This window comes from Natator depressus, chromosome 2, assembly GCF_965152275.1.
Source record: "Natator depressus isolate rNatDep1 chromosome 2, rNatDep2.hap1, whole genome shotgun sequence".
In the NCBI taxonomy this organism is placed as follows: Eukaryota; Metazoa; Chordata; order Testudines; family Cheloniidae; genus Natator; species Natator depressus.
The window spans coordinates 82,749,635-82,776,091 of NC_134235.1; the positions used below are offsets into that span (position 1 = coordinate 82,749,635).

General features: G+C 41.6%; 1 protein-coding gene across 2 annotated transcripts in view; it reads left to right on the forward strand.

The window, feature by feature from the left end:
* Window positions 1–25,107, forward strand: part of SMCHD1 (structural maintenance of chromosomes flexible hinge domain containing 1) — a 170,381-nt gene extending 145,274 nt beyond the window's left edge. For both annotated transcript variants that reach the window (XM_074944544.1, XM_074944545.1), the window contains 6 exons: window positions 470–579; window positions 8,862–8,932; window positions 9,734–9,905; window positions 18,410–18,568; window positions 20,230–20,347; window positions 22,285–25,107. In XM_074944544.1, coding sequence (XP_074800645.1) covers window positions 470–579; window positions 8,862–8,932; window positions 9,734–9,905; window positions 18,410–18,568; window positions 20,230–20,327 — 610 coding nt within the window. In that variant the 3' untranslated portion in view covers window positions 20,328–20,347; window positions 22,285–25,107. The remainder of the gene's footprint in view (window positions 1–469; window positions 580–8,861; window positions 8,933–9,733; window positions 9,906–18,409; window positions 18,569–20,229; window positions 20,348–22,284) is intronic.
* The last annotated feature ends 1,350 nt before the right edge of the window (window positions 25,108–26,457 follow it).

The window sequence follows — 26,457 nt, forward strand, 5'->3', positions numbered from 1 at the left end:
TCCCGGAAATCATCTGTAGTCATTCAAATTACTATACTGATCCATTTCCTGGAAGGAGAAGATGCAATGTAGAATTTCAGGTTTCAGCTATGCCCCAAAAGGAAACTAAACTAATCAATTTAAATAGATAACGTTATATACATTTGCTTTTTAAACACACTTGTACTTAAGTATTTTTGGAGGGTGGGAGATAAAACAAAAAAAATGATTTTTCAGCTGTTTGTAAAACAGTGTATCAAATCTGGCCTACATAGGACTGTTACATTCAAAAGTAACTCTTTACGTCAGATCAATTATATATCACTAGGAATTTGGGTTTCCTCAGGTAATATGTATTAATGTGGGGAACTTCCAATTCCTGGTATTGAAGTGTTAATATGTAGATCAAGTACAGTTTCGTGTTTCTTATTAGTGTGTCAAAAACAATGGTAGAATAAAATAAAACGTAATTTGTCTTTTTTTTAACCAGGACTCTGCCTCACTTACGAAATGGAAGAAATCACTTCAGACCTATTGGAAACCCTGTCTTTGCCAGGGATTTGTTAACATTTCCAGAGAATGTAGAGCATTGTCAGATAGGTAAATGTCACTAAAGAAGTATTATCTTAATTTATAAATGGAGGAGACACAGAAACCATACCAAAGCATATAGTGAGTGATCGCCATTAAAATCTTTACAAATTTGCCTTTTATCAAAGCGATCACATAACGTGTTTAAAGAGAGAATGACGTTAATGTTAATTTGAAAATGACAAGAATATTTTAACAATAACCACTATCACCAGTCTTCATTCTTGATTGTCATTCTCCTACTTTCTCTTCCATATGTTTAATTTTAAAACAAAAACTTCAGCATGTCTCATAACCTCCCGTTTGTTTCAAAATAATTGGATTAAATCTTGATATATGTTTTTAAAATATTTTCCAAAGTACTATTTTACACTATTTGCTGTTCCTTGTCTTTTCAAAACTATGTAGGGAATCATATCACCTCAGACCAAGATACATCCTAGCTGGATTATGCATAGTCATGTGTGTGTTCGGTACCTGCATCCAAAAAGATTTTATCCTTCAACAATTTCACAATATTTTAAATATATTAACTTTCTCATCATACCTTTTCTAGCAATATACTATTTCAAACCGCTGATTTCTTAAGCTTTTAAAGATCTACTCCAAAACTAAACGTAATCTGATATTTTTTAGCACGTTACCAGTGTTGAAGCATTCCTCTCCAATATTCATCAAAAACCAGTTTTCCTCCAAATCTTTTCCCAAGTTATGCATCTGCCTTCAGCATTCATTTGACTCAGATTCTACTTTTCATGAACATTCAAATGACAGACTGTTGCTTAGGGATTGGCAATAATTTTCTGGTGTTGCAATATTACAATAAACATTTTCCAGTGTAGTCTTCCAAGGGAAGTAGTAGAAACCAAATTGCTTGAAACATACAACAGAAGACTGAACAAAGTTGGACACTTAAAAAATACTTTGTAGGGCATAGTCCTTTCCTGGCAGGGGAGTGGACTTGGGAAAAAAAAATCCATGGATCTTTGATTTCTGTGGTAATGTATGTTTCTAGCTATCTAGAGGATTAACCAATCAAGGGCGACATTAAAGAAGGAATAGAGAGAGCACTCCTGGAATAAGAGTTCTTTATATGAGTCTTCACAGCAGTTGTAATCAGTTGATCTGCTTAAATTAACACAAGTGCAGTAACCTTACTTCTCTTCTGAAGATTTCAGGAGATAATGTTATCGGGGAAATATACTTCCAGATGAGTAATCTTTGAGTAGCATCCTTATGGATGCTCCACTTCAGGTGTGGCATTTTTTCTTCAATTGGAGATTTGCAGTAGCAGTGCCTGTTCAGCCCATGCATGCACCCTAAACATCCTCATGCCTACACAGAGGCTATATAGGGCTGCATGGGCCAATTGTCCTCCGTTCCCTCTCAACCACCTGGGCTGGAGATGGAGTGTTTAGCCTGCCCACTTGGCTGTTTGTTAAGCTTGCCTTCTAGTTTAGTTTAGCCCTTAGTAGTGTTTTGTTTAGTTTATCTCTTTCATTTGGAGGGTCTTTGTTTTAGTCCTCATTTTTCCTCTTACTACCTCCGCCCTCTGGGTGGAGAAAGGAGGGGGTGAGGCCCTTTTCCTCCCTTACAGGGGTATGCTGGGATCACCAGGATTCAAGCATTGTCTCACTTTCCCAAACACTATCCTGCTCCGTGACAGACATTCCTGTTATATTAGTTTCTGGGGGACATGTACATCCCTCAAAAGTGTAAACTCCTGTGTAACCCTCAAGAGCAGGGCTAGAAAAAAGTGGACAGATCAGACTCAAAGTTTTCAAGATGGAGCGCTCTCTTCATCATGCATGATCCAGGCACCAAGTGAGCTTATTGCCCAGTCTGTCTCGGCACCACATTCGCCCAGACCTTTGAAGGAGAAATAGTCAAAAGGTACTGGGAAGACCTCTAAGAAAAGGAGTTCCAGGTCTCCTCATAGACAATCTATCTCAAAAAGATCTGTTTCCACTGAAACTAGCTGTTTCTGAATCCTCCATCCCTTGTTGGGTACTATTAAAAATTCAGACTCCTTCAGTACAGATAGGTCTCCAAGACACTGAGTTCATCTAAGAACTACGGTTCCAAACATACTTTGATGCCTAAACAGTCTTTTGTACCACCTAAGCATGACCGGAGCAGCAGGGAGAAACAGTCCCGCTACTAGCAGGGTGGTGCCAATGGACCCTCATATGCAACCTTCAGTGCCTAGCCACATGACCACCTCAGTACCACAGAAGGTTAAATTATCTCGGGCTTCACACTCTTTGAGGCATCCAGTATCTTTGGTACTCTCACTTCCACAAAGGACTCATCAAAGTAGATTCATCTTCTGTCTTTGTTATCTCACCTGGTACCACAGGAGTTTAAGTATTCCAAAGATCTGCATGACTCTGGTGAGCCAGTATCTCTCCTTAATGGGTACCAAGCACCTATCAGTACCAGGATTGTCATAGTCACCAGAATTACAAATCTGCCTGGTGCCACTGGATTCTCCACCAGTTTTGGAGCAAGGTAGGGCTCCTCTCTGGACATCATGGAGGATTTTTCACCTGATTCCCTTGTCTCTATCCAATATTCCCCTACCTATCATTACAGGGGCTCCCTCTCTGATACTTACAGGGAGAAGGACTATTCATGTGAAAGGCACGCTCTTACTCCTCCTCCATAGTATGAACATCAATGAGTGCCACCTCCAGTGCTTTATCTCCTCCCCTTACTGAGGCCCCTTGGGACACTTACCATCAACAGTGTTGGTCTCTCTCAAAGGGACTGTTGCAAGAGGCAGTCTCCTACTTCAGCCTCCTCAGTTTCAAGAGGAAACATTTTCTACCGACCACCATCACCTCATCTTCCCCAGATGAGACTGTGATGCCTCTTTTTCCTTTCCTGGCCATGAGTTCAAAGAATTGCAGGACTAGGTGAAACACATTGGAGGCTCATTGCAGATCCAACTAGAGGAGGTCCAAGAATCTTAACATAAACTCTTGGACATTCTGCAAATGTCACCTTCTGTGCACAAGTGGATCTACCCATAAATGAAGCCCTCCTATATCGTGCCATAACCATCTTGCAACAATGGTCCCTCTCCCCTCCCTCCCCACACAAAAGACTTGGTAAAAAGTACTTTGTTCCAGCAAAAGACTCAAAATTTTTATTTTCAGATCCTGCACCCAGTTTTTGGCAGTTGAAGCTGTAAATGAACACTGCAGACAGCCATGACAGGGACCTTTTTGGCTGTAAAACCTATTAATCTGTGCCCTTGCAATCTAGGACTGTAAATTACCAAGTGCTCGTGGCAAAGTACAATCACACCAGTTACTCAAAATTTACTTCTTTTATTGAACATCAAAGCTGAAGATCAGCTGATCTTCGTTATTATTCTCCTTAGATATGGCTGATGCAGCAGCACACTACATCTCCATGGCTACTGTTATGTGGCAGGCATCTTGACTGCAGCTCTCGGGATTCCCCAGGGAGTTTCAGAACACTGTTGAGGACCTTCTTTTTGGTGGAATCAAACTCTCTGCAGACAATTGATGAATAATTGCAGACCTTGAAGGATTCCAGGGCCACATTTCAGTCACTTGGAATCTACACGCCTGCAAGCAAACGTAGATTTAGTAGATTTCAAATAGTACCAGATCCTATCACTCTTGGGTTTCCAAAGACCCACTGAGCCACTTAGGAAGAGACTGATCACACTACATCTGTTTCGACCATGTAGCCAACTTCATCTTCAAAGCATCAATTTTAACAGACTGGTTGAGGGTCCCAATCAACCCCAGTTTATGATCTTTCTGCTGCATCAGTTTACCCACCTTCCCCCCTTTAGGAACCGCCTCTCCCACTTCCAGCTGGCATGGGAGCAAACTTTACTCCAGGAAGGATTCTGCACCACTGCGCACACACAGAATTCATGTCTCTCACAGATTTTTTTTTTCTCAGCAGAATATAGATTCTGCTGGAGAGGTGCTGCAGTTACACTTTTCACCACCAGGGATTGCTGTGGCACCAAAAAAAAAGGGCAGCCAGATGGCAGAGAGGCTCCATTCCTCACTGCAGGGCCAGGTGTGGAGGCATAGGATGGACAGAGCAGGGCACACGGGGCTGTTGGGGGGGTCATAGACTGGGGATCAGAAGAGCTAATGAGGGGGACAGACTGGGGCGAGGGCTCAGGAGCTAGTGGAGTGACAGCATTGAGCCAGGGACTGAATAGGAGGGGGGCTACAGGGCCACATGGGGACAGAGGAGTGTGGCTTCAGGGGAACATGGGCCTGGGGCAGATGTGCCTGACTGAATGGGAGAGGCTAGTGGTCTGCCAGGGTCTTCATGGGGGAGGCTCTCCAACTCCCTAACACCCCTCCCCCCCAAAATAAAAACCTGTTCTATACTTCTCCCACCCACACCCAACAAACCTCCAAGTTCACTCCCAGGTTCCTGCCCAGCAATTACTTCCCTCTCCCTCAGACTGTCTGTTACCACTGACTCCACCAAGCCTTTCCACTGCTTCTGAGGGGTGCACGAAAAACATTTCTGTATTATAGTTTAAATTAATTATTACTCAGAGTTCTCTGTTAATATGCCAAGTAAGGAATCTAATTGTCAAAAAAACATTTCCTGAATCTTTTTTGGGGGGGGTCTGTATTGTTACAGACATATTTGCTGACAGGTATTCTGAAATAAATTAACAAAATAATTGAAACTGGTGTGACTAAATTGTGTTATTTTGACAAATAAAAGATGAAGAATATTGCAGAATATTAAAACATTATGCACAGAATTTCCCCAGGAGTAAGATTACATATGGCAGATGGGTGTTGGAGGTCATTAGATCTGCTTACTCCATCCATTTCACATCTTTCTTCTCTCCAGCCCCTTCCAGGTCCCTTTGCAGGGACCTCTGTAACGAGCACTTGCTGAGACAGGAGATTGACTTCCTTCTACGTTCAGGAACCATAGAACGGATTCCTGGACGCAATGGGGGCAGGGGGAAGGGGTTTTACGCCCAGTACTTTTTGGTCCCAAAAAAGAATAGATGTTGAAGACCTTTTCTAGACTCTTAAACAGCTTTGTGAAAGCACAAAAGTTCAAGAAGGTGACTTTTGCAGCTGTAATTCTATAGTTGAATCTTGGGGATTGGTTTTCAACCCTCAACCATTAATAGGCGTATTTCCATATCGTAATTCACTCATCCCACAGAAGATTCCTTCGCTTTCTCGTCAGCCAGGACCACTTCCAATATCGGGTATTCCTATTTGGACTTTTCTCTACTCCAAGAGTATTTTTGAAGGTGCTGGCATTGGTCACTATCTTCATCAAAAGCCAATAACCATCTTTCCATACAATACAGTGATTGGCTGGGTCTTATGAAGTTCTTTCCACCATAAAGACAGCCTTGTCTCTGTTCCTCAAGCTAGGTCTCCAGCTCAGTATCAAGAAATCCACATTGATTGACACCTCTACAGAGAATAGAATCCATAGGGGCATCCCCAGATGTGGTAGCAGTCAGGACTTACCTCCCCTTGGAGACAGGTTCACAACTCTATCAAACTTTATCACAGTGATTCAAGGAAGCCTGCAAACTTCCATAAGTAACTGTCTCCAACTTTGGGACCTAAGGTACCTTGTACCTTTGTAATGCATCATGCAAAGCTTCCCTTTTTTCTGCTTCCCAGTGTGGCTCAGAACAGTTTATTTGCCGAACAGACACAATCTAGACAGACCCATATCATTCCCTTGTCATATAAGAGTCTCCCTCAATTGGTGGAAGTACCTTCACAAAGCCTATATAGGTGTCCCTTTTATCCGATCATCTCAAACCATCACCATAACAGCAGAAGTATCTTTGTTGGGCTGGAGAGCACATCTGGGAACATATACAGTTCAGGACAGATGGTCTATCCAAGGATCTTATTTGCACATCAGCATTGTGGAACTGAGGGCAGTCAGGAATGCCTGTATTCACTTTCTCCCATTAATCAGAGACAAAATCATGACAGACAACTTGGCTTGCATGTTTTACTTTAATCATTAAGAAGGACCAAGATTCCCTTCTCTCTGTGCCAAAGCAATAAAGCTATAGAACTGGTATATAACCAATCACATCTTCATTTCTGTGGCATAACTTCCAGGCATACAAAACACCATAGCTAATGCTCTCCACAGATGCTTCTCCTATGATTGAGTGGGACTCTCAATCATGTCTTTCTGACTTGTGGGTTTCGAGAGGTGGAACGTTTTGCCAACAAGAAGTTCAGATAACTTTGTTCAAGAGGTTTGTGGGGCCTTCACTCACTAGGAGATGCCTTCCTCATCCCATAGATGAGGGGACTTCTTTATGCATTTTCCCCAATACCTCTTAATATTAATAGTTCTAACATGGTCAAGACAGGCCTGGTATGCTTACCTGATTCACCTGGCTGTTTGCGGGCAATCAGCCTTCTGTCCATTCCTCATCTCTTCTCTCAAGATGCCGGTCAGACTCTTCATCCTAGCCTGGGAATTCTTTGCCTCAAGACTTACTGTTCTGCAGAGGTACAACAGATGCTGTTGATGAATAGTAGGAAAAATTCCACATGATATCCTTACCTTCAAAAATGGAAGAGATTAAACCATTGGTATGACCAGTGGCATCTTTCATCCACTCATTTTTCCCTCTCAACTGTTCTGGACTACTGTTCCATCAGAGTCCGCTTGACTGCTATAATGGCCTTTCCTTCCCCAGGTGAGCGTTTCTCGGTGTTCACTCATCCCACAACAGAGTGATTTATCAAGGGGTTGAGGAATCTTGTCCCTCAGATTAAAGAACCTGCTCCTGTTTGGGATCTGAACTTAGTACATAAGTGTCTTATGAGGCCTCCCTTTGAGCCGATTGCTATATGTTCCCTCTTTAACTTGTTCATGAAGATGGCCTTTTTGGTGGCTATGACCTCTGCCAGAAGGGTCCAGGAAATAGTGGCTTTAATGGCGGACCCCCCATTTACTGTTATTTACCCCAAGGACAAGATTTTGTTATAGCTACATGTTATGCTCTTACATTTCACATAAACCAAGTCATCCATCATTCAGTCTTTTTCCTGAAACCATATCAGTCCAGGAAGAGTGATACCTTATACACCTTGTACCTCAGAAGGGTGTTAACCTTTTATCTGGACAGAACCAAGCCATTCAGGAAGTCTCCCAGACTGTTTGTTTGTAGAATTGGTGATAGGTCCAAAGGGTCCATGATCTCAACCCAGAAACTCTCCAGGTGGATTTCTGGTTGCATAATACCTAGCTGTGAATCTGCCAATATACCATCTCCTTCTAGGGCAGCGATTCTCAACCTATTTACCATTGATGCAGCCCACAATGTGTTATGTGGGCACATCCAATACTACCTGTATGGCCCTGAGGATGTCACATGGGCCGCAGCTCTGTGCTGATTGGGCCGCAGGTTGAGAACCACTGTTCTAAGGTATTAGCCCATTCCACAAGACCTCTCTCTGCCACTGTGGGGTTACTCAAACATGTTCCTATGTGGAAATTGAAAGGCTTCAACTTGGACTAATCGGGGCATGTGTCTTTGATCAGAGATTTTCGGTAGCAGTTGCCTGTTTGGCTTGTGCATGTGTCCTATACATCCTCATGGCCACATTAAGGCTGTACAGGGCTGCACAGGCGAACAAGCCTGAGTTCTTTCCACCACGAACTCCCACAGAAGAAACTCTGAAGCAGAGGGGAAAGAGGTGGATAGTGGTGCATTCATAGAGATACACGTCTGAAAGAACTCCAGTTACTGCACAAGGTGAGTAACCGCCATCTGTGTCCTAGACACAGAGGCAGTCCTAAAACCTTAGTAAATCTTGTGTAATAAAAACTGCAATTAAATAAAAATACAATAAATACTGATGGGCTGAAATGTAAAGGAATTGGTTATATGTAGTCTCTCTCACCTTCTTCCTACAACTCACAACTTACATTCAGAGTTTTCTTACATCATAAATGTCACCCTGAGTTTCATTATTGTGCATTTTTTGTCTTTTTTGCCAGAGAATTACGTTGTAAAAAGCTGTTTTATATTTAAATTACAAATAGATATAACATCTTAGCTACAATATAGCGGGTACATTTTAAAAACCCAGTTAGTTGTTATGCAAGCTTTTATTAAGAACTGGTACTGCTTCTCTTAAGCTGTTTTGAGTTGTCAATATCTGTTCATTTCAGACATTTAATGTAATAGAGACTAATACCTGTTTAAAGTATTTTATTGCTGAGAAGTTTCACCATTTGAAAATTCATTAAATTTACAGTGTTCGGGATGCTCTTAGGTGACACCATCATTATTGACAATTTGGATGCTGCCAATCATTACAGAAAGGAGGTATGTACTGTACCTTCAGGTGTTTGTGTATTTGCTTAAAGAAAATCTTGTTAGGTTACAGATTTTGTATACCTATAAATGTAAAGGGACAGATCCTAAACTGGTGTAAATTTTCATAGCTTCATCAACTTAACTGGAACTATGACAATTTATATTAGCTAATGATCTGCCCCAAAATGCTTTTCATTCAGAAATCCCAGTGCACTTTACAATGGATGCAGTCTATAGTATCAATGTTGACAAAATTGTCTGGGTTTTTTGTTTCCAAAAAAAGCAAATACTACCATATGAATTTTGTAGTATATTATGGAATTTACCCTCAAGCTAGCCAGATGGTATCCTCTCTGTCCTTAGACTCTCCCTGAAATGCTCAGACTCTCTTGCTCTGAGTCGGGGGTCCTCAGTGGAGGGGGCATGCCGAACATGCTAGTCTGACTGTGAGCTCTGTGCTCTGGCCATGCAAGGGTCAGCTGGCTGTGAACAGGCAGATCATAATTCACCTTCCAAAGTGTCTGCGAGTGACAGAGTTTGCAGGGTTGGCACTTTAAAGGAAATGTAACTATACATTTAAATTGACCAAGTTTGTTCTGTAATTTTGAGATGCAATAAACATGATGCCATTTTTCCAGAATCACTTTTCAGTGTAGAACCACCTGCATTATAATGTAATAAAGGTAGCTATAAAACTGTGGGGTCCACCACAACTGGCCCACCATTACTGATGATTAAGCTTTTCCTTTTAACAGATTTACTATACCTACATACCTTTTACCTATGAGATTTATTTTTATACCTATGTAGGTTGTAAAAATCACACATTGCCCAACATTACTGACTAGGGAAGGAGATAGAATTCGCAGCAATGGAAAGTTTGGAGGCCTTCAAAATAAAGCTCCTCCGATGGACAAACTCAGAGGAATGGTATTTGGAGCACCAATGCCAAAACTTTACCGAACTCTTTCTGGACAGATAGGTAAGGTCACAAAGTAGTGATAACACCACAGTAAACAATGTTTGGGATGTTGCTTGTATATGTTTTTTGTTACATTTGTCTAAGGTAAGAAGTGATACTTTAAGTTAGGTGTAAGGCTGTCTTTTAAAGTATTACTGTACAGTCACTTTTTTATGACTACAAATTGAAAATTTGGCCTCTAATTGTCATGGTGTTTCTTCAAGGAAAAAAAAATAACAAAAAAAAAAAAAATGAAATGTTTCCTATTTCATAGGTGTTAATAGTAAGAGAGCATTATGATGGGTTGTCACCCCCCGGGGTGCAGTCTGGGAGCCATGGGAACCACTTTGCCTCCTAACCATTCAGCTAGGCTGGTCTCTCACACACTGCTCTGCAGGTGATTCAGCCAGCCTAGAATCATAGAATATCAGGGTTGGAAGGGACCCCAGAAGGTCATCTAGTCCAACCCCCTGCTCGAAGCAGGACCAATTCCCAGTTAAATCATCCCAGCCAGGGCTTTGTCAAGCCTGACCTTAAAAACCTCTAAGGAAGGAGATTCTACCACCTCCCTAGGTAACGCATTCCAGTGTTTCACCACCCTCTTAGTGAAAAAGTTTTTCCTAATATCCAATCTAAACCTCCCCCATTGCAACTTGAGACCATTACTCCTCGTTCTGTCATCTGCTACCATTGAGAACAGTCTAGAGCCATCCTCTTTGGAACCCCCTTTCAGGTAGTTGAAAGCAGCTATCAAATCCCCCCTCATTCTTCTCTTCTGCAGACTAAACAATCCCAGCTCCCTCAGCCTCTCTTCATAAGTCATGTGCTCTAGACCCCTAATCATTTTTGTTGCCCTTCGCTGGACTCTCTCCAATTTATCCACATCCTTCTTGTAGTGTGGGGCCCAAAACTGGACACAGTACTCCAGATGAGGCCTCACCAGTGTCGAATAGAGGGGAACGATCACGTCCCTCGATCTGCTCGCTATGCCCCTACTTATACATCCCAAAATGCCATTGGCCTTCTTGGCAACAAGGGCACACTGTTGACTCATATCCAGCTTCTCGTCCACTGTCACCCCTAGGTCCTTTTCCGCAGAACTGCTGCCTAGCCATTCGGTCCCTAGTCTGTAGCGGTGCATTGGATTCTTCCATCCTAAGTGCAGGACCCTGCACTTATCCTTATTGAACCTCATCAGATTTCTTTTGGCCCAATCCTCCAATTTGTCTAGGTCCTTCTGTATCCTATCCCTCCCCTCCAGCGTATCTACCACTCCTCCCAGTTTAGTATCATCTGCAAATTTGCTGAGAGTGCAATCCACACCATCCTCCAGATCATTTATGAAGATATTGAACAAAACCGGCCCCAGGACCGACCCCTGGGGCACTCCACTTGACACCGGCTGCCAACTAGACATGGAGCCATTGATCACTACCCGTTGAGCCCGACAATCTAGCCAGCTTTCTACCCACCTTATAGTGCATTCATCCAGCCCATACTTCCTTAACTTGCTGACAAGAATACTGTGGGAGACCGTGTCAAAAGCTTTGCTAAAGTCAAGAAACAATACATCCACTGCTTTCCCTTCATCCACAGAACCAGTAATCTCATCATAAAAGGCGAAGATTAGTCAGGCATGACCTTCCCTTGGTGAATCCATGCTGACTGTTCCTGATCACTTTCCTCTCATGTAAGTGCTTCAGGATTGATTCTTTGAGGACCTGCTCCATGATTTTTCCAGGGACTGAGGTGAGGCTGACTGGCCTGTAGTTCCCAGGATCCTCCTTCTTCCCTTTTTTAAAGATTGGCACTACATTAGCCTTTTTCCAGTCATCCGGGACTTCCCCCGTTCGCCACGAGTTTTCAAAGATAATGGCCAAGGGCTCTGCAATCACAGCCGCCAATTCCTTCAGCACTCTCGGATGTAACTCGTCCGGCCCCATGGACTTGTGCACGTCCAGCTTTTCTAAATAGTCCCTAACCACCTCTATCTCCACAGAGGGCTGGCCATCTCTTCCCCATTCTGTGATGCCCAGCGCAGCAGTCTGGGAGCTGACCTTGTTAGTGAAAACAGAGGCAAAAAAAGCATTGAGTACATTAGCTTTTTCCACATCCTCTGTCACTAGGTTGCCTCCCTCATTCAGTAAGGGGCCCACACTTTCCTTGGCTTTCTTCTTGTTGCCAACATACCTGAAGAAACCCTTCTTGTTACTCTTGACATCTCTTGCTAGCTGCAGCTCCAGGTGCGATTTGGCCCTCCTGATATCTTTCCTACATGCCCGAGCAATATTTTTATACTCTTCCCTGGTCATATGTCCAACCTTCCACTTCTTGTAAGCTTCTTTTTTATGTTTAAGATCCGCTAGGATTTCACCATTAAGCCAAGCTGGTCGCCTGCCATATTTACTATTCTTTCGACTCATCGGGATGGTTTGTCCCTGTAACCTCAACAGGGATTCCTTGAAATACAGCCAGCTCTCCTGGCCTCTCCAGGCCCTCTTATCATCCTACATAACAGCAAGTAGTACCACACACCCAACGGAGTTACCTGAGTGCTTTACCTAAGCCACTCAAGGACAGACAGAAGACAACAGCCAATTTTCCAGCTCCCCAACTTTGCACCCTTGCTGGAGTATAAACCCAGTATTATACCATCTTGCACTGTGCAAGGATCTGTACAATGCAAGCTCATTAATATAGTTCACTTTGCCGTCAATATGGGAAAGATATGCACAACAAGCCTGTGTTAACCAAGATGAGATTTTCCCAGAAACTTCACTTAAAGACACACTGGTTAAAATAAAACAAGTTTATTAGCTACAGAAAGATAGATTAAGTAATAGCAAGCACATTATCTAGCAAATAAACAAAAATGCAAACTAAGCCTAATGTACTAGATAGATAGGATGCAAATTAGCAATTTCTCACCCTGACTGATAATACAAGCAGGCTTGCAGATTCTTAAGGCACAGACTGTAATTGCTGTGCAGCCTGGGTTCGCCTCCGCTGTTCCAAGACATTTGTCTTTCAGAGCTTCTTTCAGGTGTTGAGTTGTGGGCAGAGTAAAGACAAATCATGATGTCACTCCCCACCTTAGGTAGTCTCTCCATATGGCAGGAACCCTTTGTTTCAAGCTAAGTTCCCAGCTTGGTTTGTGGGTCTCAAATTCTTTATCAGCCTCTATCTGTTTCAGTTCCAAAATTCTTTGGTGTGCAGCTGCTTGCCTCTGCTCCTCAATTTCCAGCCGTTCTAATTCCATATGTCTTTTATGTTTCTTTTCTTTTTCTTCTGCCTGCAATCTGCACAGCTCCAATTTCATAAAAGTTTCTGACGCTCATTTTCTGCTTTTCTGTCCCTACTTCCCTTGCCCAAAATAAGTAAACAGAAAATAACAAGATGTTAACCTCCTTAACTTATCTCATCTCTTGACTTCTTGACCCACTACACTTAACTTTCACTTAAAATCTCCACCAGTGCATCCGATGAAGTGAGCTGTAGCTCACGAAAGCTCATGCTCAAATAAACTGGTTAGTCTCTAAGGTGCCACAAGTACTCCTTTTCTTTTTTTCTTTTTACGAATACAGACTAACACAGCTGTTACTCTGAAAAGAGTGTATGAAGTGTAAATCTTACTCAGAACAACAAGCTGTGCATTTCTCCCTGCTCGACTATGCCACTATCACTGTGCCTCAGTAGGTCACAACTGAGAATACCAAATTCAGGACAAACTGCTGGGAAATAGGGCAGACATACCCCAAAACTGGTGGTTATTCTTGAGTAAGGAATACCCAACCAGCAACAAAAGTAAATTTCTGTCTCACCACGCTGGCTAACCAGAAGTCATAAAAGCAGTCTCCTTAGGTATCCCAGTCATTGTAACCACCAAAAACACTAAACTTAATGACGAGTGCTTATTTAAAGACTAGATGTCATCGGGAGTAAAAAAAATTTTGAACTGAATGGGGGAAAGCATAACATCCAACAAATGGATGTTGGCGGTTTTCATATCCAGTTGTCCCATCCATTTCACATCCATCCCTTCAGTGACCCTTTTCACAATCAGTTGCTGAGACAAGAGATCTGTTCTCTTCTACATTTAGGAGCTATAGAAGCCGTCCCAGCTCAGCACAGGGGAAAGGGGTTTTATTCCAAGTACTTTCTGGTTCCCCCAAATAATGGATTATGGAGACCAGAATTAAATCTCAGATGTCTGCAAAACTATGTGAAACAGCATATATTCATGATGGTGACCCTTGTCACTATGATTCCCTCCCTATATTCCAGGGATTGGTTTGCGATCCTTGGCCTTCAAAACACATATTTTCCTGTTGCAATTCACCCCTCTCACAAAAGGTTTCTTCACTTCAAACTCAACAACAACCATTACTACAAAAGATAGATTTCATAGGGCCTTCTCTGGATGCAGTGACAGGCAGGGCTTACCTATCTACAGACACATTTCTCACCCTGAAGCAGGAGTAGTCCATCATTTTTTGTTAAGATCCATACTCCAGAGAAAATAATAATTAAAAACAATAATATAATAAATAAAAAGATTTCATGGTCCATTCAAAAGCATTTGGCGGTCCGAAATTGACCTGCGGTCCGCCTATTGACTACCCCTGCCCTAAAGAATCTCAACTCAAAGATTCAGCTCAGCCCTCAAACCTCAGTAAAGCATTGTCTTCAACTATTGGGGCATGTCAGAGGGGTCTTCTCAACATGAGCAGTGCCTCATGCTGGTTTTTCTGGGGATTAGCTCTGCCAGCTTGCACTCTTTCTCCGGTGTTGTCTTCTCCCATCTTATCTCGCTCTGCTTCCCCACTCACTCCTGGGTCTGCAGCTTCCTCTCTGTGGCTTGGCCCTCCTGCCAGGCCACTAAAGACCTCCCACTCCAGGGAATTCAAAGTCTTTCCAGACCTGTTGTCTGGATGGCACCGCCAACACCCTTGCCACTTCCCAGTGGCTGCTAGGAGAACTCAGGCCTGCCCTCTACACTGAATTCTAAACCAGGGACCCTATAACAAGCAGCCACAGTCCCTGTACAATCCTACCTCTGGCTGCTGTTTCCCTGGACTTCTTCCTATATATCTGGCTTTCCCCCTCTCTGGGTTTGCCAGCCTCCAGCTTGCTCCACTTAGGGAGTGAGTGCAGCCTACTTCCCTGCAGCCCCCCTCTCTGGAGCCAGCTTCCTGGCTTTATACAGGCCCTGCCTGTTCCTGCACAGGTGAGCCGGTCCTTAATTAGCTGCCACCAGCTTGAATCTCCCCTGCTTGCAGCCTGATTAAGCTGATTGGGCTCGCCTGGCCTAATTCAGCTTTAGCAGAGCTAGTGTGGGGAGTCCATCCCATCACAGGACACATGGCAGTTTGCATCTGTGTAACCCAAAACACACAGGTTACATCTTTGATTACTTCGTGGATGGCATGGGACAATCTGTATGCTGAAGAAGCACAGTCTGGACAAGCAAGTGTCTGTACCCATCTGGGTTCTGCAGTCAGTGGAAAGACCCTTCAGAGGTCTGTGCATGAGTCCTGTTTATTCATGATTCCCTTACCATTGTGATAATATCAGATGCTTCCTTTTTGGGATACAGGGGCACATCTAGTGCCTCACTCAGTCCAGGGCAAACAGTTATCACAACAGCAGCTTTTTGACATCAATCTTCTGGAGTTGAGAGCAATCAAAAATGCTTGCCTTTACTTCCTTCCTCTGACCAGAGCCATTTCAGTCAAGATCATGACAGACAACATGGCCTGCGTATTTTATATAAATCATCAGGGAGGGGCACGTTCACACTCACTCTGTGCCAAAGCGATAAAAGTCTGGAATTGGTGCATAGCCAACCAGATAGTCAGCTAGGCTTCTTCAAGGTCTTCAAAATATCATGACCGATGATGATCTCAGCAGGCACTTTTCCTAAAATTATGAATGTGAGCTGGATTCATGAGTCCTCAGCAATATATTCTTACCTTGGGGATTTCCATAGGTAGATCTCTTTGCAACTGCTGCTAACGAAGTGCAAGAATTTTTGCATGAGAGTGCCATCAAAGCCCCAGTTCTCCAACCTGCCTTTTCCAATGTTTTTCAAGTAAAAGCTATCATTACAACCACATCCAAAGTTTCTACCTAAGGTGTCTGCTGGATTCCATGTTAATCAGACCTTTCATCTCCCAGTTTTTTCCCCCCAAAACACATCAGACTAGACATGAAGATGCTTTCCATACCGTGGATGTAAGAAGGACATTAGCCTTCTATCTGGGCAGAACCAAACCATTCATAAAGTATCCTAGACCTTTTTTCAGTTGCAGACAGATCTGCTGTCTCTACCCAGAGACTTTGAAGATGGATCTCAGCCAGGGTGTATTATTGCATGTTACGACTTGGCTGACATTCTTCTTCCTTCTAAACTGATAGCTCATTCTACAATGTCACAGTCTACTTCTGTGCATTACTCAAAGATGTTCCAGTTACTGAAATCTGCAGAGCTGCAACCTGGACCTCTGTACATTCTTTTTCCAACAATTTTGCTCTGCTTCATGCCTCTAGATCAGATGCTGTGACTATGCTGAGGGTTACATCAGCATAGTTGCAGTTCTAAGGTGTGTGAATTTTTCACACCGTTGCATGCCATAGCTATGTCAGCCTAACTTTTAAATGTAGAGCAAGCCTCACTAGCTTCAGCTTCATCGTTCTAATGGAGTAAATAATAAAGAAGTAGAACACACTAATTTTCAGTAAAATATGACTCAGAATACACAAGAGTAGCGGATCTGTTAGATAAGGAAGTGCTATCTTTCCAAGTCATTTTTCAGAGTAGAGTGATACTTTAAACTAGGGCTGTTAAGCGATTAAAAAAATTAATTGTGATTAATCGCATTGTTAAACAATAATAGAATACTATTTATTTAAATACTTTTGTATGTTTTTACATTTTCAGATATAGTGATTTCAATTACAACACTGAATACAAATTGTACAGTGTTCACTTTCTTTTATTTTTACAGTGCAAATATTATAAAAAATATAAATAGTATTTTTCAATTCACTTAATACAAGTACTGTAGTGCAATCTCTTCATCATGAAAGTTGAACTTACAAATGAGTTATGTACAAAAACGTACAAAAAATAACTACATTCAAAAATAAAACAATGTAAATCCTTAGAGCCTACAAGTCCCCTTAGGCCTACTTGTTGTTCAGCCAATCTCTCAGACAAACAAGTTTGTTTACATTTGCAGGAGATAATGCTGCCCACTTCTTGTTTACAATGTCACCTGAAAGTGAGAACAGGCATTCGCATGGCACTCGTATAGCCAGCGGCGCAAGATATTTATGTGCCAGATGCACTCAAGATTTCATATGTCCCTTCATGCTTCCACCACCATTCCAGAGGACATGTATCCATGCTGATAACGGGTTCTTCTCGATAACCATCCAAAGCAGTGCGGACCAAAGCATGTTCATTTTTATCATCTGAGTCAAATGCCACCAGTGGAAGATTGATTTTCTTTTTTGGTGGTTCGGGTTCTATAGTTTCGCATCGGAGTGTTGCTCTTTTAAAACTTCTGAAAGCATGCTCTACACCCTCTCAGATTTTGGACGGCGCTTCAGATTCTTAAACCTTGGGTCGAGTGAGGTAGCTATCTTTATAAATCTCACATGGGTACCTTCTTTGTGTTTTGTCAAATCTGCAGTGAAAGTGTTCTTAAAACAAACAACGTGCTGGGCCATCATCCGAGACTGCTATAACGTGAAATATATGGCAGAATGCGAGTAGAACAGAGTAGGAGACATACAATTCTCCTCCAAGGAGTTCAGTCACAAATTTAATTAATGCATTATTTTTTTAATGAGCATCATCAGCATGGAAGCATGTCCTCTGGAATGGTGGCCGAAGCATGAAGGGGCATACGAATGTTTAGCATAACTGACATGTAAATACTTTGTAATGCCGGCTACAAAAGTGCCATGCAAACTCCTGTTCTCATTTTCAGGTGACGTAAATAAGACGTGGGCAGCATTATCTCCCATAAACGTAAGCAAACTTGTTTGTCTTAGCAATTGGCTGAACAAGAAGTAGGACTGAGTGGACTTGTAGGTGCTAAAGTTTTGCATTGTTTTGTTATTGAGTGCAGTTATGTAACAAAAAAAATCTACATTTGTAAGTTGCACTTACATGATAAAGAGATTGCACTAGAGTATTTGTATAAGGTGAATTGAAAATACTATTTCTTTTGTTTGCCATTTTACAGTGCAAATATTTGTAATTAAAAACAATAATATAAAGTCAGCACTGTCAACTTTGTATACTGTGTTGTAATTGAAATCAATATATTTGAAAATGTAGAAAAACATCCAAAAATATTTAATACATTTCAATTGGTATGTCTGTAGGGAAGTTTACCTTGTCTGTATTATGTCTGTCAGTCTTTTTTATTAGTGACTGTTTAAAATAATACCCACAGTGGGAGCTTAATTATTTTACTGTTTTCCATGTTCTTTTGTTCTTTTTCTTCTATTAGATCTTCTTCAGCAATACCGTACAGCAGTGGTCAAACTGCATAGTGTTAATCAGGATCTTCATTCACAGTTACAGTCCCTTAATACTCCAGATATGCAAAAGACAAAACAGGAGCTTGCTGAACAAGAGAAAAGTCTCAAGCTAATAGAGGAGAAACTGGGTATGTTATGTTAACTTGTTGTTAACACCCACTTGTCTCTCTGAGCGGGGAGAACAGGTAATGGACTAGCGTACATCCACATGTATTCATTTGCAGAAAACTAGAGAAACCAAACCACAAAGGCAAAAGGTTATGAAGTCATTTCACAAAGTGAGTTTTTACTTTAAATTGAGATTTAGATTCTTGATAATTGGTTCTAATTTTTTTCCAAGAAAAATAATATAAAAACTACTTGCAGTGCAGTGTTATGCATAGTGATCCTGATGTACATTTTCTTTCAAGGTGTCTTTAAATGACACCTTGAAAGAAAATCATATTTTTATGCTCTAAAATGCCTTGCGAACAAGAGAGTATGATATCAGTAATAAGAATTATATAACTTTATTTTTATTTTTGTTTGCCGATGTTAGGAAAAGCTGCTTGTTGAAATGGCTGCACAGCAAATAGTTGGACTGAGGGTGTTTTCTTAGCAAGCTGTCGTGGGGCAAGCACACCCTGTCCCCTTTTGGGGCAGGATGAGAGTTATTTCCTCGCTGCTGAGTCTGTGTGATCCTCCTTTGTCTCAGGATAGCATGGCCCAGGGGCGAAAATCAATATAACTACCCTCTCTTTCAGGGCTGCGTGGCCCAATGGACAGAGTCAGTAGGGCTGCCCTCTTCAGCAGGCCTGTGCAGCCTAAGGGCCCGAGTCAATATGACTGCATGGCCCAGTGGACAGAATCAGTATGGCTGACCTCTTCAGCAGGCCTATGTGGCCTAGTGGCTTTTCAGGGGATTGGGTCACCACCTAAGAGTAGCAGCCAGGTAGGGGGACCCGGGCCCTCCTTGCTCCACTGGTTCCCAGTTTAGGGCCTTGGCAGTGTCAAGTGTGCTCGTCAGTGGGGGATCTGTCCAAAACACGCTGACATCACCTGGCACAATGATTAATTCCCCCTGAGCTACCCTGTCCCTGGTGCAGTGATCCTGGCGTCTCCAAGGTCTTTGGGCTCCTGGGCCTATGCGGCTCTCAGCAGCTCTGTCACTCCTTGCATGTCCACAGGAGCTTGGGTGTTTTGCCTGGGTCTCAGTGCCTTCGGCTTCCGCTGCCTGGGGCCTCACCAGTTCCCAGGCTGGAGCCTGCAGCATGCGTCCTCCCACCTCAGTGGTCAGCCCTCAATGAGCTGAGCTGCTCCCTTTTATGCCTGGTCTCCAGCCAGAGCATGCCCAGCACGACTGAGAGGGCATGGCCTCCTCAGCCCAAAGGGTGGAGTTAACCTTTGCAGTACCAGTGTGGGGCAAGTGCACCCCATCGCACAAGGGCAAAACATTTTTTGACTTGTTTGTTTGGTTTTTTTGAAGACCATAATTCCCTAAAGACACACTTTCCAAATGTAAGAAATGTTGAGTTGATGTCAAACATTCCTATAATGTATATGGAAACTAAGCGTTTATTCTTTGAGACCTACAAGTAAAGTTTATAAGTGATTATTTTTTGTCTATTTTCCTTCACTTTAACCAGATTTTAACATTAAGGAAGCAGCCATATTTGTGTTGAATGGCAAAACTTACCATTTTGAACTTTTTTTTTTTAATGATTTGCACCACTGTTTTATGGACTATTGCATAAACAAAGGGTGAAAAATGGTTCTGTTTTTGATCTATTTTTATTTGTACTTCTCAAAGGCATGACCCCATCAGGTAAAGGCACTGAATCATTACTTCCACCAGAAGCACTTGAGATGTCTGACAGTCCCACTCCTCCCAAAAGAATGAGAAGATAAACAGTAAAAATGTTATATAGGTATGTCTATCCTGAGTTCAGTCATTATTTTCCCATATACTAAACTAAGACAGAAAATTGGTTTATTTCTGCCTCAGGGAGAGGAGTTTTTTGTTTTTTTTTAAATACAACTTCCTACAGAACTTGTGCTGTAACTTACTTTCTACAGAAAGTCTTTACCAACCAGGTTCTGCTCCCCTCTCTGAAGTGACTGGCTATCGTCATAGCTGCTCTTGCAGAGAGCCAGCTTTTCCTGCTCTTCAGCTCCCTTGTCCCTTAGAAAAACTTAACATCTACCTATAAACTATCCAGGTAGCTGGGTCAGACATGGGTATATGTGCATTCCTACGTAGGCTGCTTCAAACAAGTGTCTGAGATAGGCTCTGTGACAGCACGTGAAGACAGAAAAGACAAGCAGCTGATCCACACAGACACACACACACACTCTCTCTCTCACTCTCTCTCTCTCTCTCTCTCTCATCAATACCCTGCTTGCACTACAATGCAAGGGTACCCCTTGGAGCGCCACTTTGATAAACGTATGCATAATGGTTGAGTGGCCCCCATATTCCTCCCACCAATCCCTTTTTGCAGTGAAGCCATGCCACTTCCACTGCCAAGGGATCATCTGCACCCATAAAGAAAATGGCAAGAGTTGCTCCTTATTGATTAAATATGTGTTTTGCTTTCTCACAACCCAATTTCTCCTCTTTGACGCTACTGAAGCAAAAGCTGAATTTTTCAACTGAGTTTACTCATGAAAGGTGTCCAGCACAACTGCCAGAGAAATCTGCAGTTTTGTTTAGAGTCCCCTTTCATGTTTTGCATGGAGTTTTGAGATCAACAAGTTCCAGCCTCAGGGATTTACTTATCTCCCTCTCCTATGGAATTAGTGTTAAACAGTGAGAGGACCTAGATCTGTCCCATAAATCAGGATCAGTGCTTGCTTGCTTTTCTAAAGAAGAATCAAGCTTCCGGCTTTTCAATTTTCCACCAGTGAATACATCTCTTTTAGATTGGGTGCTGAATATTTTATCAGCCAAAAACATTCCACGAATGATGTAAGTGTACAGTTTTAAGATGATAGGGAGAGTTACTTTTTGTTCATTTCCATTTGCCATTATAATCCTTAGAATTAAGTTATGTTCATTTTATACTAGATTATGGTTACATTTTTGAGACCATTTAAATTTTTGATACTGTATTCTGTAACAGTATGATCTTACTGTATTACTAAAAGAAAAGGAGTACTTGTGGCATCTTAGAGACTAACAAATATATTTGAGCATAAGTTTTCGTGAGCTATACAGCTCACTTCATCGAGACTAATAAATTTATTTGAGCATAAGCTTTCGTGAGCTACAGCTCACTTCATCGGATCTGATGAAGTGAGCTGTAGCTCACGAAAGCTTATGCTCAAATAAATTTGTTAGTCTCTAAGGTGCCACAAGTACTCCTTTTCTTTTTGCGAATACAGACTAACACGGCTGCTACTCTGAAACCTACTATATTACTATGCCACATTGCTTTTTTTTTACTATTTTCATTTGTTGTTTATTCTTTTCCTCCTCTTAATTATTGCCTAAATGCAGAATTTAAGTAGCTAGCCAATGGAGAGGTCTAAACAATATATCACCCTGCTACCACCGCCCATTCTTATCAAAATAACTACAAGACCAGTGGCAAGTATAAAAGTAATCCATTGACAATATTAGAAATTATATTTTACTCTTATGATCATCTCATCATGTTATTCAGTCAGAAAGTCACAGTCAGTACATCAAAACAATCTGTGGTGATTTCTTTTCCACAAATTTTGAGACATACCCTCCAGCTAATGTAAATTACCATAGCTCCGTTGAAATTGATGGACAATTTACATTAGCTGAGGATCTGCCCTTTTACATCTATTATAGAATTGGTTTATAAACACTAATAATGCCATTTTTTCTCTTTAGTTCAGAAGAATGTATCGCCTCTCCTATGAAGAAGCAGCAGCCAGTGCAAACCTCCATATCAGAATTGAGTGGGACCCTACAGAAGGGAAAGGCATTGACCAATCATATTTGATGGAAAGTAATTGTGTATTGAAAAATGTAAATAAGCTCTAATTTTTTGTAAAGTTAATTTTTATTTCTATAAAAGCTTTCAGAGTTTTTAGTTTCTTGAATGTGGAAAAGCTTTAAAATATACCCTTGTTTATTTATGCAATAAAATTGCTGCAATACAAAGAGCATTGCAAATACAATATATTGTGGTGATTTAAGGCTGCAGTAAAGATAATGAAATATGATTTTCATTTTGAAAGTGTCTTCATATGTCTTGGATAAGAGGTAATTCTAGATTTCCCTGTTCAAGGAGATGAAGGAAGTAATAATTCTAAGGCAAAAATTATATGGATAGAACAGCAGTACATTGAGATCCAACCAAAGCAGAGTCCTTAGGCAGTTGACTTCAAGCCAAAGTCTAAGGTTCTGTCCAAGGAGTGGAAACTAAGGGTTTGTGTACCTCAGATGATATCAACAGAGGAGGCAAGGTTTGTCTTTAGGTACTAGACCTAGAACTTACATTGTTAGAAGGCTGTATTTCAATAGTATGGCTTGACAAAGTGAGAGACTTTATGGGTGCCTGTAAGAATCTTCTATACATAAAGCTGGAAATTACATTGCTGGTTGTGATTGCCAGGCATTTTTTTGTTTCCATGTCACATTTTACAGTGTGATATTGTCCTGATATAAGCTATTATTATTTGCTTTACTGCAGCCCCTATAATGTGCTATTTGCTTTCTGTACAAATAGGAAGAGAGTTCCTGCTCCAAAAAGCAAACACTACATGACAAGCAATAGACAGTGGGTGGTGAAGAGAGAGAAAATATACAATGAAAGGATTTTTTCAGATTGTCAGCTGTTCCCAATTATCTGTCTTTGTAGCCATTGTTAGTTAGCCAGTTTCTTTTCAGCATCATGATGAGAGAGGGATGGGAGGCTGTATTTGTAGGAAGAGAGGGTAGTGGCCTTGCAAATTCTGAGTTGGGATCCAGTGCATGAGAAATGACATGGAAGAAAGCACAAAGACAGTTGTGACAGAAGCACACAAACAGGGCATGGAGACTAGTAGCTTCAGCAGAGGAGAGAGGATATGACAAGCCACTGAATAGGGCAAGCCAGAGATATGACGGAGCTTGAAAGTGAGAACCAGGAGCTTGAATTTGGAACAGTTGGAAAGTAGCCAGTAGAGGTAAATGAATGGGGGAAGACATAGAGGCGAGGAAGAAGATCATAGCCGCTGAATTTCGTATGGACTGGTGGGGGACAATGAGTGTCAGAGGCCTGAGAGGAACAGGTTACAGTAATCAAAATAGGATATGGTGAATGCCTTGAGAAAAATTTTACATATGAAGACAGAAGTTAACATTTTGAAAGTGCGTAAGCCTTACTGATTTTCACTAAATCACTTAGCTGCTCTTGAAAATTTTACACTGAAAACTTTGGAACTTAAGAATGTTTTGGAGGAAGAATTAAGATTTAGGCATGCCTTGGGTGTTTGAGGCAATGGAAGGGAAGGAGTCAAAGGTGACCTCCAGGTTCTTCAGTTGAGTCACATGGAATGGTGGTCATGTGGTTAATATATGACAAAATGAGGAGTGCTGGCAGTGCGGGGTTAGGGTTATTTGTTCTCACTCAGCAACAAGGAAGTTAGATAGCTTTTTAGGCTGAAGCATACAGTGCAACGCTATCTAGGAGAGTAACATTTGCTCTCTGTCTTAGCTGAACTCGGGTAAGTTGGGAACAAAATGAGCAACTTCAGGAAAAGCACCCTTTTCAATTATCTTGGAGAATGCTGGTCAGTGGTGGACATTTTGTGAGTGACATTTCTAATTAAAAAAAAAAAAAAAAAGACTTAAGTACAGAACTTAATGATCCACATTGATCTGTGGAGTTATTCCAGACATCAGTTTGTTCCACTGCTTATTTTTCTTTTTAAAAATCACATATATTAACTGCAGCAATGTAAAATTAACGATAAGTGTAATAATAAAAAGTACTTCAATCTGGTTAGAGTACCAGCCACCTCACATTTAATGGCTATCAGAAAAATAGAAACTAAAGGTAAGGTGCATGTCTGCCTCCATATAAATTTCATTCTAGCCCCTGAAGTACATACACTGAGGCACACCAGTCCATTTGGGCTCACACACTGCTTTTTTGTGTGTTTATACAATATGTATAATTTATTAGAAATAGGAAAAATTGCACTGTACATTGTTTTCTTATGAAGTTAAATAGCTATTTAATATAAAAGGTTTGGATTTTCATGTAATTACACATCTAGATAATAAACAGACTGAACTGAAACAATATAGCTGTAAAATATTTGGTTTATTCAGGACCATTTATAATTATGTAGTTTGATTTAGTACATGTATGAAATGGGGCACCAGATGGCAGTGGTAGTCACTATACTGATTATTTTATTTGAGGCAAGAAGAAAACGATATAAACTAGTGTGAACTCCTGTGTAATTTAGGCCAAGAATTTCTGCATCACATCCACAACTTCTGTTGAGGTTTAGCATATCTTTTAGAAAGATATCCAGTCTTGACTTAAAGACAGCAAGTGATGGAGAATCTACCATGTCCCTAGGTAAGTTGTTCCAATGGTTAATTACTCTCCCTGTTAAAAATTTCCACGTTTGTAGTTTGAATTTGTCTAGCTTCAGCCTCCAACCATTTGCTCTTATGTCATTTTCTGCTAGATTAAAGAGCTGTCTATCGGAAATCTTTTACCCATGTAAGTACTTGTTACACCATGATCAAGATCAGAGATACCTCTCTGTGGTAAACCAAATAAATTGAGCTTCCTTAGTTTTTCACTATAAGGCATGTGTTTCCAATCTCAAGTCATTCTTGTGTGTTTTCTGAACCCTTTCCAATTTTTCAAGATCCTTTTTGAAGTGTAGATGTCAGAACTGACGCAGTATTCCAGTAATGATCTTATTAATACCATAAACAGAGGTAGTAAAACATTGCTACTCCTACATGACATTCCCTTGTTTATCCATCCAAGCATTGCATTCTCCCTTTTAGCTACAAAATTGCACTGAGATCTACCCTAAATCCTTTTCAGAGTCACTGCTTTCTAGGAAACAATCTCCTAGTTTATAAATCCAACCTACATTATTTCTTTAAGTGGTGGTCCCTATGTGTATTCCACACACAGGTACGTATGTGTACCACACAGCTGAGACCATAAAATCCTGCAAGTAGTGTCGGTTGGTTGGTCTGTGTCTGCACCAGGAGCTCGTTATTCTCAGGACTGAGGGCATAAGGGGAGGTGCAAACTGACTGCCTCTCCTCTGTCCAGGTAGGGTTACCCTCCAAGAGGTTTCTGGTCAACAGTGCTTTGGGGCTCCCTCCAACAAGCCTTCAACCATTCATATAGACCTCACTGGGGTCCATGGGATCCTTATGACACCCTGGATCTGTGCAGTCTGAGAGTCGCATTATCCTTCTCCTCCGAGACAACGACTGGCAGCCTTACAGGAGTACATGGAGGAGGAAGACAGTGAGCCAATCCAGTGGTACTGACACATGTATCTTTCTCATCCAAAGAGGCAATTGCCCTATCTTCATCATTCCTGCCTGGCTACCAGAGGCAATATCAAGAACTATTGCACAGGATGGCAGCAGAACAGTACAAGCCCTTGGTTGTCCTGCCGCTGACAGGACCCAGTCAGATAGCTCTTTCAGTGAATGAGGCCATTATGGAACCCCCAAGAATGTTGTAGCATACACCAGCAATGGGTGCCTCTGTTACTAAAGGGCTGAGACATGTTACTTTGTGCCCACAAAAGGGGCAGTATTCTTGTTCACACACCCTTCACCTAACTCTGTAGCTGGAGAATTTTGACTAGTAGTACCTGTAGGAGGCAGTGCTTTCACCTTGTGGCCACAGCTCATCCCTTGGCTATATGAGGCAGTGTCACCTCAACCTCCCTGCAGTTCCTTCTTGCCCCCCATGGCTGGTCTCTGAGCTCTGTGCGGTTCTCAACCTCACAGTTCCCCATCCTTTGACTTAGTTGTTCTAGTTGTATATAGTTAGTACCCTTAGTATTCGTTTTAGTTAGCTGA